At 40.0% G+C, this 21,431-nt stretch overlaps 1 protein-coding gene across 1 annotated transcript in view; it reads left to right on the top strand.

Annotated features, from left to right (window-relative positions):
- Positions 1 to 13,731, top strand: part of LOC121730002 — a 42,902-nt gene extending 29,171 nt beyond the window's left edge. The window contains exons 4-5 of the mRNA XM_042118796.1: positions 11,331 to 11,514; positions 13,415 to 13,731. Coding sequence (XP_041974730.1) covers positions 11,331 to 11,514; positions 13,415 to 13,519 — 289 coding nt within the window. The 3' untranslated portion in view covers positions 13,520 to 13,731. The remainder of the gene's footprint in view (positions 1 to 11,330; positions 11,515 to 13,414) is intronic.
- The last annotated feature ends 7,700 nt before the right edge of the window (positions 13,732 to 21,431 follow it).

Raw genomic sequence — 21,431 nt, 5'->3', positions numbered from 1 at the left:
GGTATGCTCCTGACGTAAAAGGTTAATAGAAAACCAATAAGAGCCGATCGTTAATGAAAATAGCTATTAAACTAGACGACGCGACGTCCGTTGCGCCAAAACTCGGTTATCGCGAAGGAGCCGTACATTCTCCCGGCACAAAAAGTATCCTATGTCCTTTCCCGGGACTCAAAGTATCTCCATGCCAAATTTCAGCAAAATCAGTTCAGCGGTTTGGGCGTGAAGAGGCAACAGACAGGCAGACACACTTTCGCATTTATAATAATTAATATTTATTAGTATGAAAGTATGGATAGCTTTTTTCCAGATCATCCTTTACCTATTAGTATAGCTATTATTGATTCCCATTAATTCATTTTCTTCTATTTTTTTGTAACTTGGATACCCTACTTGCTACTCAGATAATGAAAATTATAATCAGTTTAATTACATTTTTAGCTAGTTTTGATGGTCATTTCTCATTTGACATTTGTAGAGACTAGAGAAAGATCACATTCATTACTCAATGATCCAATCATTTCAATTCAAACAAATGCGACACTTGTACCTTAATAAAAATGATAACTTTGTCACCTTGAAACTTCTCTGATTTCGACTTGGTCTATGATTAATGCGACCCTTGGGAACCTTCACCATCTGGAATCTGCTGAGTCATTCGTGATTCGACACCGCTGTATTAATATCGTTCTGTTATCTGTATAAAAGGTCGCTTTCGAAACAATCGCAAAATCTGCTAACTCATTTTGTTATTTAATCTGTGTCAATGTCGAATTGTCCTATTACGGCTATTTAGCTCGTGATCTTCCAGTGTGTAATATGAATGTCATGGTTTTGTACCTTAGTGACAAAATAAGTATGATTGTAGGGGCGAGGACCCCTACACTACAACGATGGGCAGAAAGGAAACTGGGGTTACCTGGTGGCTGAGGTAGCTGGGCAGATGGGCTGATAGGGCTGATGTGCTGATGCTTGTAGTCACACGACACTGTCACCTTCTATTTCACTGAGCTGAGGATTTATCGCGAATCACGGGAACGGCTAGCCGATATTTTTCGTATGTAACGATCGCGCGCCGGTAATGGACTGTGTCATTGGCATGTCAAAACGTATGACAGCTGACAGCGCAGACTCATGCGCAGTGTTGCCAACTGCCACATTCGTCGCGCTAAAGTTTGGCGCGAACATCCTGGGGGGGCCCGGCAATGGGCGTGAGCTGATCCCCATCTTGAGCTGAATCCAGTGGGAGCCGGGCAATCTTGCCGACAGGTCTCCGCAGCTGGCCTTGTGAGGTGGCCAAGTCCACAACTCTGATGACTCCATCCTTCCCAGGTAGTAGGCGGGTGATTCTTCCCATCTTCCATTGGAGCGGAGGCAGATTGTCTTCTTTGAGCAGAACCAGTTCCCCAATTTTGGGTGGAGAGGAAGAGGAAAGCCATTTGGAGCGGATTTGAAGGGTATGGAGGTAGGACTTGGTCCAGAGAGCCCAAAAACGCTGAGAGAGAGATTGAATGAGCTGAAAGCGCTTAAGGGGGGAGATGACTCTGTCATCTATTGTGTGCTCGGGAAGAGCTGTGAGCGGACGCCCTATGAGGAAATGGCCGGCTGTGAGGGGCTGATAGTCCGTAGGATCGGACGATAGTGGGCTGATAGGCCGAGAATTTAATACGGCCTCAATTCTAGCGAGCAGAGTTGAGAATTCCTCAAATGTGAGGCGTTGTTCACCGATTACACGGTAGAGAAGTTGCTTGGTAGATTTAACATTAATCTCGTGGATGCCTCCCATCCACGGGGCCTTGGGCGGATTAAGTAACCAAGTTATATTTTGAGCTGAGAGTTTATGGGAAATAGCGTCATTATTGTCATTGAGAAATTGTTGAACTTCTAGGAGCTGATTCCTAGCACCTACATAGTTTGTGCCGCAATCGGAACGTATTAAAACGGGAACACCGCGACGTGAGCAAAATCTTTGTAACGTGGCAATAAATGCATCTGTAGAAAGTGCGGATACGGGTTCCAAGTGAACCGCCTTTGTAGTGAGACAAACGAATATACAAAAGTAACCTTTTATTAACTTAGCATTTCGTAGTTGACTCGATTTAAGTAAAAATGGGCCGGCAAAATCTGTAGACACGTGACTAAATACGGGCTGAGGTATAACTCTGTCGGCTGGAAGGTCAGCCATGACAGGCATTTCGGGCTGAGCGCGGCAACGGAAACATCTTATACATTTATACGTTTTATGTCGAATGATGCGGCGTGCTGATAATATCCAGAATTGTTGACGTAATATAGCGTGTAATGTATCGGTGCCAGGGTGACAATGAATACGATGATAGTGATCGATGATAAGGTCTGTGAGCGGACTAGAACTAGGCAGAATGAATGGATGCTGTGCATCGTATGTGAGTTCCGAGCGAGTGAGTCTACCACCTACTCGAAGGAGACCGTCCTGCATAAAAGGTGATAATCGTTGTAACCTAACTGTGCAGAGTTTGTTAATTTGCAGGCGGTGAATGTCTTCTGCGAATGAGTTCTGTTGAACAGAGCGGATCCAGAAGAGCAGAGCTTGTCTACGTTCATTTACAGTTAGCGGACCTAGTTCTCGCGAGTGTGTAGGTAATTTACAGTTAGAAATAAATCGTCGCATGTACGCTGTGACGCCGATAAGTTTATCTAATGAGCTGAATCGTGTAAGAAGATCACTATCTATACCGGGGATTGTGAAATGACATGGAACTTGTTTAGGTTTGAGTCCAGGTAATTCCTGTCGAGTGTGAGCTGAAGGCATCTTGGGCCAGGTATCCTCTGGCAGTTTGAGCCAAGGAGGAGACCACCATAAACTATGCGAAAGAAGAGAATGTGCTGAGATTCCTCTGCTGGCACAATCAGCAGAGTTTAAATGTGTAGGTACATGACGCCAGATGAGTGAGAGAGAGTTATTAGTAATTTTGGTTACTCTGTTAGCTTCAAATGTTTGTAAACGATGAGTAGGAGTTTTAATCCACGCGAGTACAATGGTGCTGTCTGACCAACAGACGTGTTGAGATATTGTGAGATGAGCGGAGAGATGTTGAGAGACACGAGACATGAGTTGAGATAAAAGTGTAGCCGCGGATAATTCTAATTTAGGAATTGTGAGTTTATTTTTAATAGGGGCTACCTTAGATTTAGCTATTATGAGCTGAACGTTAGCTGATCCATCGTGATTTAATTCGTGTAAATATACGACTGCAGCAAAACCATTTTCTGAGGCGTCTGCGAAACCGTGAAGTGAGTATGTAGAAGTTAATTTGTGCGGAGCTACGTGTCTGGGAAAATGTATGTTTGAGATGTGCGGAAGATCATGAGAAATGCGCTGCCAGTCTTGTGTAATGTTATCTGGAGTGGGGTCGTCCCAATCCAATTTGAGCAACCACAATTTTTGTAGAAGTAACTTCGCGCGGAATATGACAGGAGTGATCCAACCGTTTGGATCATAAAGAGAAGCTACAGTGCTGAGTATGGATCGTTTCGTTATGTGAGGAATTGGCGGTAGTGAAATGTGATATGTAAATTCATCAGACTGCGGAATCCATCTAATACCTAAAACCTTAACAGAGGGAGAATCTGAGCTGATGTCAAAGTCCTTAGGCATTTCGCATTGATCATCAGGGAAACGTTGTAAGAGTTGAGGAGTGTTAGATTTCCATTTACTGAGCTGAAAACCACCAAGCGATAATAAATTAATGAGTTGAGTTTGAAGAGCTGAAGCTTCTTCTATGGAGTCATGACCACAGAGAATATCATCTACGAATATGGAGTTACGTAATACATGAGCAGCTTGGGGATAGCGATGACCTTCATCATCAGCTAGTTGTAATAATGTGCGGATAGCATGATAAGGACTCGAACGTAATCCGTAGGTAACAGTGTTGAGTGCATATGTGAGTAAAGGTCGATCAGGAGACGATCTCCAGAGTATGAGCTGATAATGACGTTGATCTGGATTAATAATAATATTTCTAAACATCATTTTTATATCTGTGGTAAAGACTACACGATGTGTCCTGAATGTCAGAATTATATCGACAATATCACGCTGAAGGGCGGGGCCTGTATGTAGGCAATCATTAAGGCTGACACCATTGGATGACTTACAACTGCCATCGAATACTGTGCGGAGTTTATCAGTACCTGATTTAAATATACCATGATGAGGAATATAATAATGAGGTTTATGGGTAAAAGTAGAAGGATGACAAGGTGTCATGTGGCCTAAGTTTATGTATTCGTTCATAAATTCTATGTATTTTGAGCGGAATGAATGGTCGGATTGTAATCGCTTTTCTAAGTTAAGAAATCTACGGAGAGCAATAGCATGTGTACTACCTAATTGCGGAGCATTCGATAAAAATGGAAGAGTTACGATATAACGTCCCGATCGGTTACGAGTAGTAGTTGAGCGGAATAAGTCTTCACATTGTTCATGTAATGGGTTTGAGTGAGTTGGACGCGGCTGGGGTTCTTCTGACTCCCAGAATCGTTCTAGACTTTTATTTATATCTTGATGAGAATGAAAATGAACAAAATGAGCGGATTGAGCGGAATGAGTCAAATGAGCGATATGAGCGGAGTTAACTTGAACTACTGAGTTATCATATAATTGTTCAATGGGACCTATGAGTGCAAAATCAAAAATCGTGCCGAAGGCTATGGGCTTCCCCGGGCCCAAAGTCACCTTAGTACCATCTAACACATGGCCTAAAACATCTGAGCCTAAAATGAGATCGATGGGCGCAGGAGTATGATAATTGTTATCCGCTAACGGAATAAGCTGATTTTCCGAGTCATGTACTACATCGGGAATTTTTTGCATGGGTAGGTAACCTGTGACATCCTTCAAAATATGAGCGGAAGTTGTGATGGAAGGCGTGTCACTACGTGTGGGCCGAAAAGTAATCGAAACATGACCTTTAGAATTTTGTATGTGCTGATCTCCAACGCCTGTAATTTTTAATGAGCAATGTTTCGGTTGTAAATTAAGTGTTTTTACTAAGCGTTGAGTAATTAAAGTTATCATACTACCACAATCAAGTAATGCGCGTGCTTTATGATAGTTACCATATTTATCTGAAATTTTCAAAACAACTGTAGGTAATAATATGGGAGTTTGTAATGAGTTATTATTATGCTGAGTAGTATTAACTTGAGCGGAATCATTATGAGCTGAATTATGAGCTGAGTTATGAGCGGATTTATGATGAGAAAAATTATTATTTAAATTATTGGGCTGATTTTCTAACTCTGAATGCTCGGTGATGGTAGGTAGTCATTGTTTGTTATTATTATTATTATGAGGCGAAGATGAATGCGACTGATGAGATGTAGATGGTTGATGATGAACGATCGTATGGTTAGTATTAGATGTGTAGGTATGAGCATTATTATTATTATCACGACGACGGGGCTGCGCGCGCAGGTGAGCAGGAAGTAAATGAGCTGATGATGTTGGCGAGCGTGGTGCATCATGACGATGAAGAGAAGTGTGATGATTAGGACTACCACAATCCTTACAGACACCAGTCGACCTACATTCGTTTTCGTAGTGCGGACCTAAACATTTACGACATCTACCTTTTGACTCGATAAAGTCCCAACGTCCTTGAATGGGCTGATGGTTATACTTGGGACAAGCTATTAATTTGTGTTCTGTAGACCTACAATATGGGCAGTAAAACTTAGATTTAAAACTGGCTTGAGCTGAGTATACGTGCTGAACTTGTCGGGGGGGAGAGGGGGGTGCATAGTGTTGGCGAGAATGAGATGGAGCTGGGCTGACATGCGGGGTACGCATGGTATGTGCTGAAGGCGAGCGCTGATACGCGGGGCTTATGGGTCTAAAGCGGAGACTGCGCGGAGAGCGGGGGGAGGGGGGTTGTTGACGGGAAGATCCCGCTTGACCTTGAGACTCAGTGCGCGCTGGCGTCGGACATTCTGTCTCAATGCAGCGCGCGTGCTCTTCTAAAAAAGTGATTAAATTATCTAATGTGGGCAGGACATCAGAGGCGCCGTATCTCCTCTCGAATAATGTGCGGAGCTCCCCCTGTAGTTTACGGACTACAATGGAGACAAAAACATAGTTGCTGTCCATAGGCAAGTTTAAGTTTTTTAATGCGCTTTGAGCCGAGATGAGCGGAGTGAGAAAAGTAGCTCGGATACTCGAGCGTATATGAATATTGGGCAGACCGAGTATAATATCGACAAACCTGTCGATCAACACGCGACGGTTTTCATATCGACGTGTTAGTATGTCGAGCGCAACACTATAATTCTCGTTAGTGATTTTTAGATGAGAAACCATGGATAATGCCTCCCCCGACAGGCATGAGAGCAGGTAATGTAATTTTACCGCGTCCGACAACGTTGCCATGTCGTCCATCAGACTACGGAAAATCGTAATAAAAGAAGGCCATTCTTCAACCAACGAATTAAACTTCGGAAGCTCAATTTTAGGCAAAACGGAAGAAGTGAGCTGAGGAGGCTCCGAAGTACTTTGTGTATTTTCGGCTGCCGTTAAAATAAAGTAATAATCAGAAATCGCACAGTCGTAATTCGACGTGTATAATTTTTCGTTATCTTGGGATAAGTTTGGGTCGTCTAGGATCTCGTGATAAATTTTCTCGAGTCTTGTTTTTTGATAGGAAACTTCCTTAAGACGTGCATTAAACTCCTTTCTTAATGTTTGAGAAGACTCCTTGGAGTCGCCACTAGAAAGTGCTGTCGCAATTTCTTTGAGCCGACTGAAAGCTTTGACGGCCTCTCTGAAAACGGCTGCTTGCGATTTAGTAGGCATGTTAGTGTAAAGGAACCTTAACGAGCTGATAAAAATGTATATAAGTAGTTAATAAACTATGTTGAAAAAATAGTAAAGTGTTATAGTAATGTGCTGAGTTAGTATATTTGAATTCTAACGCAAGTATAACTCGGTAACAGCAATATTATGTAATGAGCGGAGACATAAAACGTTTAAATGCGATACCTAAGACGCTTGTTATTGTAATAGTTATTAAAAACAATTAACAGATGTTTCTTATCGGAGCGGAGGTGCTGAGGTATGTGCGCGCGGCGAAAGATCGATCGCGGTAAGGCGAGTAATTAAGTCGAAGTACCTAAGTGCTAAGTTAACAAAAACAACTGTAAATATTTCAATGAGCTGAACAATAATAACACTTAATGTAATGGGCACAAACTATGTGATGTATGAAAGTTTCTTTGTTCTTATAACCCGACGGAATTATGTTGAAGTTATTTTTATATTGGTATTTGGGCTGAAATATATTCGGGAATTTAATTTAAATGCAATATAGACGCAATATATGGGCTGAAAATAATGCGATTACAATTACACAATAAGATGATAGGGGATTAAATTACCTATGCAAATTATTACTTACTTAATATGGCGGACGAACAAAATCGTATTTGGCAAACTTGTAAAAATATTGCCGTAAGGGGGTAAAAAATGGGCGGAGGCTACTTTATTCGATAGAATATTAGTAATAAAATGGGATTTCAATAATACTAGGCAGAAATATGAGCAGAATGAACTGTAGTTTTAATTTTCGCCGGGCCGGGCATTAAAGCGGGTGGGTGAAAAAAATATTCCTAGGCTCGCTATGGACCAGGGAGTGTGCTGAAAGGCTCGAAATGACCAGAAAGGTCACTGGACGGCTCGAAAGGACCAGAAAGTGTAGGGGCGAGGACCCCTACACTACAACGATGGGCAGAAAGGAAACTGGGGTTACCTGGTGGCTGAGGTAGCTGGGCAGATGGGCTGATAGGGCTGATGTGCTGATGCTTGTAGTCACACGACACTGTCACCTTCTATTTCACTGAGCTGAGGATTTATCGCGAATCACGGGAACGGCTAGCCGATATTTTTCGTATGTAACGATCGCGCGCCGGTAATGGACTGTGTCATTGGCATGTCAAAACGTATGACAGCTGACAGCGCAGACTCATGCGCAGTGTTGCCAACTGCCACATTCGTCGCGCTAAAGTTTGGCGCGAACAATGATAATATAATTGGGGAAAATCCAAAATCATGATCTAGATTCTAGACTCTAGAGTTTAGACCGACGTAGTGTGGTCGCCAAATTCAAGCACATAGAACTGGCAGGCAGTGCCCATGTGTAATATTACTGGACCAATTTGTAGGGCTTATCTAACTTAAAATGACGCGCCCCTCCCTCATATTCACAGTACAAAATTTTTCATTTAATATCAACTAGTGAATTGGTAGGGCGCGTCATTTCAAATTAGACAAGCTCTAGTATAGTAGTTTATAGACGTGGAAAAGCCATGCTTCGGCATGAATGGGCCGGCTCGACCGGAGAAATACCACGTTCTCACAGAAAACCGGCGTGAAACAGCGCTTGCGCTGTGTTTCGCCGAGTGAGTGAGTTTACCGGAGGCCCAATCCCCTACCCTCCCCTATTCCCTTACCTTCCCATCCCTACCCTCCCCTATTACCCTATTCCCTCTTAAAAGGCCGGCAACGCACCTGCAGCTCTTCTTATGTTGCGAGTGTCCATGGGCGACGGAAGTTGCTTTCCATCAGGTGACCCGTTTGCCCCCTTATTTCATAAAAAAAAATTATCTACCTGAGGACTTTGTGTTAATGATAGGTTTAGTTATATCTATATTATAATACTTACAAAAGTGGCTACTTTTTGCCAATAGGGGCTTCTATAGATTTATGGTATATAGAATGTCTATTTGACTATTCTAATTTTTATGGTTCTAACCACGCCTCGTGACCAGTCACAAAACATAAAAATGAAATTTGGTACCTCGGCATTTGGTTGCAATTTGGACAATGTATATGGGATGTGGCTCACCGCTCAGAACTCAAAAGGGCGTACCGAGGGGGGGCAAGGGGGGGGGGGGCAGCTGCCCCCCCTGGATCATGTTGACGTCCCTACTAAGTATATTATCTAGTACTTTATCTATAAAAATTAAAAATTTAGAAAACTAATTTTTGCCATTTGTTTGCAATAAGTACAATATTTTTACAACAAAAAATTATTATTATATGTTTATTCTTTACTAGCTGTTGCCCGCGACTTCGTCAAATCAAAAAATTAAATCAAAACAGCTGTGCAGTGTGAACAGCTGTTTTGATTAAAAAAAATGAAATATAATGATATTTCAATTTTTAAAATTAAACTTTATATTTTATGCCAAATTTTTAAGCTTATTTAGCCCCCCAATTACACAACTTTACCCATAAACTATTTATCATTGATAGGTTTACACTGTAAGGTTACGTCACTGCATAGATAAAGTACAGATTTATTAAATAACTTTAAAAAGACATAACAATCGAAAAAATATCCACAGACAAGTGTAAGATAATACCACCTCTTATAGAAAGACTTTTGGGCAAGCATTAGCGCGATGTAGGAGACGCACGGCGCCATCTAGTATGAATTTTTGGAACTAACTTAATTTGAACAAATTTACGCATTTTCACCCCCTTACAACGCTTTTTTCCAGTAAAAAAGTAGCCTATGTCCTTTCTCAGGCTTTAGACTATCTGTTTACAAAATTTCATTACAATCGGTTCGGTAGTTTTGGCGTGAAAGCGAGACAGACAGACAGACAGACAGACAGAGATACTTTCGCATTTATAATATTAGTATAGATAAACACCTAGCTTATGAAAAATCTGATTTGCCCCCCTGGCCCAGAACCTGGGTAATTTGCCCCCCCCCCCCTGGCCCAGAACATGGGTAATTTGCCCCCCCCCCCCCCCCCCCCCTGGCCCAGAACCTGGGTACGCCCATGGTACCATAAGTTCAATTTCAGTCGAAAGAGAGAAAGACAGCCAAGATTCCTCTTTTTAATTTTGGTGTATGTAGATTAAAATTTCAATGGTAATGAATTCCAAGTAACATCTGTTGAGTGTTGTATGTAGTATGTAGGCTTACGGGGAACATTTGCGCCACGTCGGAATGTTCCTGCGTACTGTCTATACGTTGGAATGTGCAAATTTATGTATCCCAACGTGAATAGGGTTGTCTCACGCCTTTATGTTTTAATAAAAATCCTACGAATTCACAGTTATTATAAATCCAAGTGTTTGTTATGTTCAAGTTATGACTATTCTGAAATAGACAAATCTTGATGTACCGTACCAGACTTGTGTAGCACAAGAAAATAACTGGAATCGGAATCCTAAGAGTCTATCCTATCGGGGCTCGTCCGGAAGAAAAAAGAAAATGGAGAAAAATGTATGAAACCTGGAATCAACCTGCGAAACAATAACATAATTTTTTATTGAATAAATGAACTTGAACATATTCATTTGAACAACACAAATTAATGACATGTTAAGACTTACACACTTACATTATTATACAGAAAATTTGTTCCGAAAATCGAGGACAAATGCAAAAAACATATTTTAACAAATCCAACCCTGTGTTGGGAAGACATCGCCCGAGTAACACTTTAATGGCAAACGAACCAAAGTAATTACGCCGGCAGTCGCTATTCGGCACTGACTTTAGTAATATGCTATACACTATATATAGCGCACATATTATAGCGTAAGTTCCGAAATTTTACTCAGTGTACTGAGTTACTGACTAATGCTCATGAGATCTAGTCACTGGTGAGACAAGTGACATCAACATCAATACTTTACTAATATTATAAATGCGAAAGTGTGTCTGCCTCTCTGTCTGTATGTCTGTTTGTCTGTCTGTTACCTCTAGGCTCTACACACCGAAACCGCTGAATCGATTTTGCTGATATTTGGTATGGAGATTACTTTGAGTCCCGAAAAAGGACATAGGATACGTCATCTAATATTTTATAAAAATTGTAGCAGTAAAATATAAACTTGTTCCTTTCAAACATTATTTCTTTCTGAAATAAATCCAAACGGAGTAATAGCGATACATTTCTTAACAGAACCGATAATACAATATATTTCAAAGTTATTTGATTTACGGTTACTTTAGGGCTTCTGTGGAAACGAAAAAACGATAATCGTATAAGAGCTTTGACCAAAATATGAAAATGGATCAATAAAATGTTACTTGGTACTTAACAAAATACGAACATAATATTTTAAGCACGGTATTATAGAAAACAAGAAGAGACATTCACACACCCCAAAGTTATTATCACGTCTTAGTTAAATTGTTACACGTTGTATAAAGGACACATACATAGCCTATTGCAGTCAAGCCCGGGAGCTTCGAAAAGACTTGGTACGGAGAGCTCCTAGTTTTGTTACAACTTGTATAGCAAATGCTCCAGCACTATATCAATGTTCACAGAGAGCGAGCGCGGCGACGGAACTGCGAGCTGGACCGTGGCGAGCTGTCGGTGGTGCGGCTGTCCCCCATCAGGGCTAGGCCAAGAGCCGTCAGCCTGGTGCGCTCTCCGCGACCACCGCCTAGCCTGGAGCTAGACACGGTGCTCGAGGAGCGCTCCGACCCAGAGCAGACCACGCTGTCACATGTAAGTACAGGCAATGCATCTGTACTGACGGTCCGGCTGTCCCCGATCAGGGCTAGGCTCAGAGCCGTCAGCCTGGTGCGTCTCCACGACCACCGACAGCCTGGAGCTAGACACGATACTCAAAGAGCGCTCCGGCCCCGAGCAGACCACGCTGTCACCTGTAAGGGCACATGTACTGACGGTACGGCTTGCCAACTGATATTGAATCGAACGAGATCACAATCTTTGAACCTAATTAAAATTTAAGCGCTTAAAAACGCTGAGAGCTCCGCCTCAATAAATTATTACACTTTCAATTTCTTATTTGTATTTATATTGTGGTAAAGACTGTCAATAAACGACAGACTGACCTTGCTCAGCTCCGTAAAGGGAAACAGTTCGGAACACGGTCCGGTAGTTACACGAAACAGGTCTTACATAAGTGTATCTTGCGCCTAATTTCTCTGCGGTCAGTGCTGTCGGCCATTTGCCACATCGGGCTACAAGACGTCAGCTAGAAATAATTAGTTTACGAAACTAATTTTACAATTTTGTCAGTAGCTTTTCGAATTAATTTTAATGATTATTTAAATTTTTTGTACCTTTTAATGCGCTTTTTCATATTTTCTACTTTTATTTAGGAAATCACATAACATAGAAGCTACTTAAAATATCTCCATAGTTCCCTTCATCGAAGTCTATTAGCAGACTTCTATCGCATTAGTATGGTAGTATGGATTTTAGCTCTATGTCACATGCATCTGCCACTCATGAATACGTGTGCGAGCAGCCTAAATCTGTATTTAGCGCTGTATTCAGTTCGTAAATATAAAGCTACATAAAGGCAGTTTAAATGGCTACCTTGTCCCGTTTCTCAATGAAATGTCCGAATTAAACTTAAAACTTATTGCTTTCATTCTTCAAGGAGATGATGCAAGTACGTAATCCTGTTTTCGTCTAGTGTGGGAAGTTGTAGAGAAATTAATTTTTAGAATTATTAAGCAGTTTCCTAAATTGGTTTTCAGAATGATTGTTATTTGTTAGTGCTTAGTAAGCAAACAAAAAACCATAGGATTGCGATTTGATTCATTAAATGTTAGAATTTATAGAGATAGAGCCGCATCGTGATTAGATGAGATTCGTGTAACCAAATCCATTAGCCGCTTCAAGCAATGAAGTAATATTTTATAATGTTTCCTAAAAAGTCTTAAACCGTAAGAATGATAATAATTTAAGTAAATTTTTCGTTAACTGACCAGCGCACTGCGTCACGGCAAAAGCAAATATTATGTTGCGATCTTGATTAATACTTCAATGTCACGGCCTGGCTGACGTGACCAAAAACACGTCGATGCTGTAATATTTACAACAGAGTGGTGCATTCCACAATGTAGCTGTAACAACCAGTGCAGAGGGTAGATAGGGCTTGAGGCTATAAATAGCAGTAATGCATGCGTACACTGTAGCTTAATGCTCTATGATCTATCGTCTGTAAGGGCCCTACATAGTACATTGTGCATAGACAACAAGTTGAGATTGTGAGCAATATTTTAGTAGTAATCCCATTTTGCGGTAAATTGACTACAGAGTTCAGACGGCATGACCCACCCAGCAATAGATAATGTGCATGTAAGATGTATGCAAAGGGAGACACACTCCTTGGTAAATTATGGGTGTAAAGTGAATGTGTGCGTTAGACATAGATGGGATCCCAAAACCTAGCTTTAGCTACGCAGCTCAGTCACAGACCACAGTTGACGTACATGATATTGTTATTTGTGTGAATATCCTAGACAAGTCTAGCGAAGATTATCGCCCAAATTAGCGCATGTTCACACAAACGTCTTTTGTGCCTTCGCGACGGAGCTGTGCCGTTTCACTATCAGAAGTGTGTGGATTAACGATGTTCTGGTATTCGCAGGTGGAGATGACTCCAGACCGCGAGGTGGGGACGATAATCTTCAGCGCGATGAGCGCGGTGGGCGCGGCGGCGGTGTCGGCGGCGGCGTGCGCTCGGGAGAGCTAGCGGCGCGGCTCGGCGCAGCTCGGCGCGCGCTCGCCGCTCTGGGCTGCGCTGACGAGCCAGCCGATAGACGAGGACTCCGTCGACATCGACGACGAGAGCTAGTTCGACGAACGCTCGGTCGCCGACGTCGCCGAGCGTATGAAGCTGTTTCTAGACATTCCACTTAGGTTCTAAATTCGAATGTGGGTGCTGGTCAGGCTCGCCGTGCACTGACGTTTTTTTTTGTTTCGTGGACTCGGTGCTGGTCTGATATGGATTTATTTCTAAGTTTTTCTTTAATATCAGTATTTATCAAGTATTTCTCTTTTACATGTATTATTCGACATCTTCATTAAGTATCTAAGTATACATATTATGATATTTAATGCAAAGAAGGGTATTAAAAATTACCAAATAAACAAAATTCAATATCAAATTGGCATACAAAATATAAGTGTGTATCTAAAAATCAATATTGTGACCTTCGATCACATAATATATATTGTGACTTTATAAACGTGCTGACTGTGCAAGGTGCCAAAGCCCTACGCAAGGGCGAATTCAGGGGGGGTCATGGGGGTCATGACATAACTGGGTCCAGGTCCTAGGTGAACTACTAGGTAAATAATCAAAATTAAATTACAAGTTCTTGTGTCTTGACCACGACTATGTGACTCCCCCCCCCCCCCCCCCTCCCCCTGGCGCCAAAGCTGGATCCGCCCTTGGCCCGACGTGAAAATCACATAGACATTATTTTTATTTAAGGTCTGTATATAAAAATGTCAAAGAAGTAGGAGTGCTTTTAGATGGACCGGGAGAAGTTTTTATAGAAATGGTCCAGTATGCGAATATAGTTTATTATTAATTACGTTAAATTAAATATTATATTTATCTTAGGTATTATTGTTAAGCATTATTTTAAGTAACGTTAAGTTTCTTATATTTAAATTATTCACAAGTTGAAAAGTTGTAAATGTAACAGGGTCACCTCGTATCACACTGTCAATGATATAATATTAGTGTATTTTAAATATAAATATATATTATATCCTATTGAATATAGTATTTAAAGTAGGTGTATGTTAAAGTTTGTACTTCCAGGGGAAAGCAACTGGTATTATTAAATTCGTCGTATGTTTTAAAAGGCACCATAACATTTAGCACATAATGTAGGAGCTTGCTAAATGTCACGAGAGGTCAAATGTAAAGCAATTCCTTATTCCATGCTAATAACATTAGGGTTGCCATCAACATTATTGATAAGAGACAAACTGGGCTACTTTCAGAGCGTTGCTGTAGTCGCGACCTGTCATTTGATTCGGCGACAATTTGTAAGGGCCCATCCACAACCGTGCAATGGTCGACTTTTTCCAGTCGACGCCATAACGCTACAGTGTTGGGATTTGGCCCAAAAAGAAACAGACGTCGAGCAGGAAGTGATATGTACCAGATTCATAAAAATAGCGGCCTTTGATTAATTTCTATTAGCCCAGAAAAATTAAACATACGACCTCGGATTTCGGAATAATTCGCATAGAGCTGAAAATTTGTAGAAATGTTAAATAATGGTGTATTTAATAAATAAAACCTCAAAAATCCCCGGCGATCCTCCTTTTATTCAACATCGAAGGTACGAAAATGAGGTTTTTCCCGTTTTTTAATGAAACGGTACATTTTATCATAGAAATAGGGCACAAGCAGTTTGTGAGATAAGCTCTTTCAAATAATTTTCCCCGTTTTTCCACATTTTTCTCTGTTTCTTTGCTCCTATTGGTTGCTATGTGATGTTATATAGTAGCTCAAATTTTTGTCGATAAATAAGACTATCCAACACAAAACGAATTTTTCAATTCGAACCAGTAGTTCTACAAATTCTTTAGCTTTTTAATATTAGTACAGATATGATTTTCCCAAACATTAAACCCGCTTTTTAGAAGGAATTCAAAGATAAGTCGAATGAAAAAAGTGTCTAAATATTTTTTGTAGATAATTTTATGATCTACAATCTTGTTTTTCTGATAAAATGTACCTACCGTTTGAAAAAGAAACGGGAAAAACCTCATTTTCATACCTTTGACCTTAAATAAAATTTTAGCGTCTTTACCAATTTTCAGCTCTATGCGAATTATTCCGAGGTTACGTTTTTTTATATATAATTTAAAGCACATTCAACTTCTCTTTTTTATGTACAATTCGTAAAATAATAAATCACACATAAATTCCGGAAAAATGATTCAAACAACTATTACAATTGCAGAATTTAAACAAGGATACAGCAGGTTTTCGCGATGGTTAAAAACCGTTAGTACACAAATTGGTTTTAACTGGTGTTTGGCAACCCTAATCAATCATATAATATGAAATAATGCTGCTGCTATTGAGTTTGTTCAATAAACGGCACCGATATTTTGATTATGTTATAATGTATTGCGATGATGTTAATTGTGACTAATGAAGTCAATAAACATGTGAAATTGTATATTTGTTTTTTTTAACGATAATTTGACTGAATTATAAAAATAATTGTGTTATTAAATATTTCAATATGAATAGATTCTTATAAGTAAACATAATAGAATATCAAGCATATCTTCTACCCCTTGGTCCTTACCCATTTATAAATACCTAGCTACTTCCTACACAAACATGACAAATAATATTGTGTGGGTCTGCAAACTTTACCTGCAAATTGAGAAAATAATAAAATATACACTTAGGGCCTGTCTCACCACTTCCTGATAAAGTGCCGGATAGGCTTTCCACAACTTTATTTGTCAAGTTAAGTTGTGGATAGCCTATCCGGCACTTATCAGGAAGTGGTGAAACAGGCCCTGAATACTGATACTTTTGTTTATAGTACCAGAGCAGACAGAACTAAGCGTAAGACCTACTTTACAAATATTAGTAGGGCTAGTTAGCAGTTACTATGTGACACATGAGTCATGACGCAATCCATAGTGTAAATTATGTTAAGAGACATGGCCTTTATTACAAACCTTGGGGCAGTCATCATAATTTGTGAATGACTTCATATCTAATCAAAAATATGAATACGTAAATTGCTATATGTGATGAATCTCATCCGGTATTTTGGTAAACATTCATCTATTGAGATTGAATTTTCATTTTAAATTGACACTAACTCAGGGTTATAGAGCGTCATAATTCAAAGAAGCAATAGTATGACACCGAATCCTTCAGCTTTCATTATGAATGCAACTGGATGTAGAATTCATTGTGTGAACACAGATATACCGCGCAAAAAATGGTTGGAGTCACTCAATAATCCACGTTGATGCCACTTTTTACAGGACAAAAGATTTTTTTTTTTAATGAAATAAGGGGGCAAACGAGCAAACGGGTCACCTGATGGAAAGCAACATCCGTCGCCCATGGACACTCGCAGCATCAGAAGAGCTGCAAGTGCGTTGCCGGCCTTTTAAGAGGGAATAGGGTAATAGGAGAGGGAAGGGAAGGGAATAGGGGAGGACAGGGAAGGGAATAGGGTAGGGAATTGGGCCTCCGGTAAACTCACTCACTCGGCGAAACACAGCGCAAGCGCTGTTTCACGCCGGTTTTCTGTGAGAACGTGGTATTTCTCCGGTCGAGCCGGCCCATTCGTGCCGAAGCATGGCTCTCCCACGTATAAATAATAATAATATTCTTATTCTTATTCTAGTCTAGTCTAGGGGTATCAATAATGGATTTTTATAATTCAGTAAGTTTATAAAATAGTAAATAGCCAAAATTATAGCCCATTAGGACAACAACTACCTCGATTGCACTTGAAGACATTAAATCAATACTTAACTTTAATTTAATTAAGTTTTTGACAGGAAATGTATGTAATATACGTCACAAATCACAATATTCATTTTATAAATCATTGAAATATGCCTCTATCTGCCGCACTCAGTTACATTTAATGATAAAACTTCAATTTAATGTAGAGTTTGACAGATAGTGTATAGGGGTTATGTCAAAATCTTCGTTTAATTACAATTAATTAAGTAATTAATATTCGTCCATCTCTGAGTGCGGCAGTAAGTGCAGCAGTTACATGTTAACTTATTAATAACTATAATATTGTTAGCTCTATTTTAGGCTATTTCATAAAAAAGTTGCGGTCGTCGAGTGTTACAGTTTGGAGAGGGTGCATCATGTCACGTCACGGTTACGAGGTCAGTGACAAAGGTGTCAATTGCTGACATGTCGAGGTCACTCGGCCAATTAAAACCCAATGTCAATTTCACCAAAAGACAGAATAAGCTCAGAGGTCAAAAGTAAGACATCGAATTCCGATCTCATGCTGTCTTTTTCCATTCGCCGACTTTTGAAACTGTAAAGTGTAAACATTTAGGACACAAAAATAGGACCCCAGGATACTTCTTCTATGGACTGACCTCAAAGAAGTCACACTAAAATTGCAAAGTAAGGCGCGTTTTAAGTGACCCATTCAAAACTGAATTTTACTTACATCATTAGAAGATACACATTGAATTGATACTTGATAGACTTACCTTACCGCTGTCCGCTTGCGGTGTCGGGCTGCCTGTTCCAAATTTGAATGGCTCATCACATTACAAAAAAAAATACATTTGGTGCAATGCAAGAAACTGCACGCTAAGCCACAATCCTTCTAGAGCGCTAGTGCCACTCAAATGGGGCCTTTTAAGCTTTATGACAGCAAAGAGAGTAAGAAAGTGAGTTAGCCCGTTATAATAAATTTTACACCGTCTGCAGTAGCAGTAAACGTTTAAAGAGAACGCTGCATAACTCTCGACTTGAAAGAGAACAGGTACGTCGGGTCGGGTGTTAAGCAGGTATTGCGTCGGGTCGGGTGTAGAGCAGGGTGCTTAGACAAATTGCATTTTCACATTCACCGACTCCTAAATAATAATATGTATAGGATTTTTTAATAACGCAGCTTACTTCGCTGTAGAAACTATCTAAAGCTATTTGACTAAGTACCCTGGGCACTTAATCAAGTTACATGAGATAGTTTCGACCGCGCAGTAAGAAATAAAAAATGTAAGGGGTTTTAAATAATAATAATTATATCAATCAATCGCAAACCGAGAGTTAAAACCCATATTTCTTCTAACTTCGCTGTCCATATTTTCGAATGCAACTTGCCTAAAGGCCCATGTATAATGTCAGGTCGCGTCAGGTTTTTGAATCCATGAATTCAGGTGCGCTATTTTGGAAGTGATATTTTAAACGCGAATCTTATACAGATAATAAAAGCCTTTTGTCATGCAAACACTGAATATAAAGGCTTTAGACAAGTATTGTTAGGTTACAATTTATATTTGAATGTGAGTTTAAGAGTCATTTATTTTTGCGAGAATTTAATTTTTGTGTCATTACCGCACTACTTTTGATTAGCGGATAATGTATGTTCGTCAATTGTTAACGCAAAATATACTAAGCAGATTTTGAATAAAGTCTGGCATAGTAGCGGCTTTGCAGTACAAAATTTTAATATTCAAGATTTTTTCGGCGAGTAAACCAATTAGCTTTCCAATCGACTGCTTGTTCTAACTTTTAACAGATACGCGAATAACGTGATGTAATTGATTATGTTTTAATTATTATTTACCACTTACCTCCTATTACATAAATAAACGAATGCACTGCGATATTGTCTTCTGATGTTGCGGTCGTGTCATGGTCGGTTCGCTCTGTTCTCTTTCCCACGTTTTGTTTTTATCGGTTATCAATATCGTCATCACCGATCTGTAGAATATATTCACCTTCACTGTTGAGGTAGGTTCTATCTGCCTTAAGCGAGGAGTGGAGCACCATAAGGTTTTAGGGGAGTCCCAAATGGCACATACCCCGATTGATATACCCAATCCGCCGGGGATGCGTAAAACAATTTCCCAAGTAAAAGAAAATGTCAAATTCACTAAAACGTGCTAGAATTTAGCCATTTAATCCTTATTGCAATCTCAAGATTGGAAGATAATAGCTTTTATTAGAATCTCCTAGTCACCTAGTGTACACCATTGGCGTGAAGTTCCTCCAGCCCAGCAATACTCAACCTGAAGCCCGCGGGCCTCGTTTCGCCCGCCGGCACTTTATCAGTTTGGCCACTGATAACGTCCCGGCGGGCCAAATGTGATGTGTGGCGTGAAGTTAAACCATTTTGAAATTCACGCCCACCGGCAAAATAGAGCATAGTCGTCATGAAAGTCGTGAAATTTTTTCTATTCCTAAATCGCAAACAACGTTTTTTTTTAACCCTTTAAAATGTTTGCAGCCGCGACATTAAGACCAAAACGTGTTTGTGGTCCGTATAAAAAAATGTTGAGTACCACTGCTCTTGCCCTATGCCAGTGCTATAGCCCCATCGCCTGTTTTATTTGGCGAGCGTGGAGTACACTTATTCCAAATGGAAGGCTCGTGAATAGCTAGCTGAAGTTTATAATATTTACGTTAGTAAATACCTTGAGATTGACACTTCAAAAATCGCAAAAAATGGATGCCCCGTACGTCTATTGTGCCCGTACCCCGCAAATCCACCGACCATAATTTATTTTTTAAATCTTTAAGATAAAATAAAAACGTAGAAGCATAGACTCACTCTTCCTGGAGATATTTATAAAAATAATAATTAGATCTATTTTGAAGGAGGAATTAGAGGACTACGTTACCTCGACTTACTGTATCTGTCTCTATCACAACACACTAGGTTTGCCAACCGTCCTGTTTTCCCAGGACATGTCCTAGTTTTCGTAGTGTCCTGGGACGTCCCGGATAATTTTAAGCAGCGTCCTAGGTTTTCTACATTTTATGTTTAAAATTAAGTTACAATCAAAATTGTTTATTTTATATTATAACTAGTTTTAAAGTTATATTGTTTCATTGTTATACCTCTATTTTTTTACCTCTTTTCTTGATATTAATTTCGCTATGGCAAGTCTATGTACCTTGTTTTTGGACGAAATTATCCTGGTTTCTGTAACATCAGACCTGGTTTTTTAAATTTGAGGTTGGCAACCCTACAATACGCGTGCCGGCGCAGGGTGAAGCGTACTATGATGGCAATAGTTTCTTCGTTTAAAATCTACTGCACCCGCGTTCCCTCTTAACGTTGTCCCAGCCCCCAGATCACGAGCGTCTCGGGAAATAATCACAAACTTCATCGAGGACTTTAAAATCCATTAAAATTTTACCGTCATAATACATATTAAGCTGGGATAATATCCTTTCAGCAACCAAAATATTCTCGACCCGAAATATGTGGGACTAGAATGTATAATATAAATCCGCTCAAGAACGTATTAGATTTTGCATTGGTTCCATATTTTATGCTCCTAAAATAATATGGCAAACAAATTTTGATAAAATCGATACCTTTGGGGCGAGTGCTATTGCTTATGTAAAGGTATTTAGACAGGAAAATTATTATTAAATATACCTTTGACTTCGCGTTTTGCGGAGAAGTCGTCCATACATAAGACGGTTTCTTTCCTATGGGCTCTGCTATAACATTTTATAACTAAAACATACCGTGCAGATTGTAGACTGCCTAAATCTTACCTTCTAGCTTTGCTTTGATTAAAATATCTGAAACAGCGTTGGGCCATAATGAAGGAATATTTAAGTACCGCCATGAATGCCATGATAGGTTGTATGTAGCATGCGCAATAGACGACAATCGTAGAAAAAATGCTGTTCTATATATTCGAAATCCGGTGTCCATAATACCACATCTCGTCCTTACAGTGCGCGGTGTATTAATGAACAAGACGTGATAATAATAATATCTCCCACACCGGTTTCGGTGACGGTGGTGATGGAAACCAAGCCAGCTACGCAAAAGTAATTTTATAGTGCCCAAGTGTGTGCACAGTACACAAGAGCACTCTTTATTCCTTTACTCTTATAACCCAGTAGGACGAACGACCGACACGACCGGCGAGAG

This window comes from Aricia agestis, chromosome 8 (genome assembly GCF_905147365.1).
Source record: "Aricia agestis chromosome 8, ilAriAges1.1, whole genome shotgun sequence".
Taxonomy (NCBI): domain Eukaryota; kingdom Metazoa; phylum Arthropoda; class Insecta; order Lepidoptera; family Lycaenidae; genus Aricia; species Aricia agestis.
The sequence above is the reverse complement of the archived record's forward strand: the minus strand, read 5'-3'. Positions and strand labels throughout refer to the sequence as shown.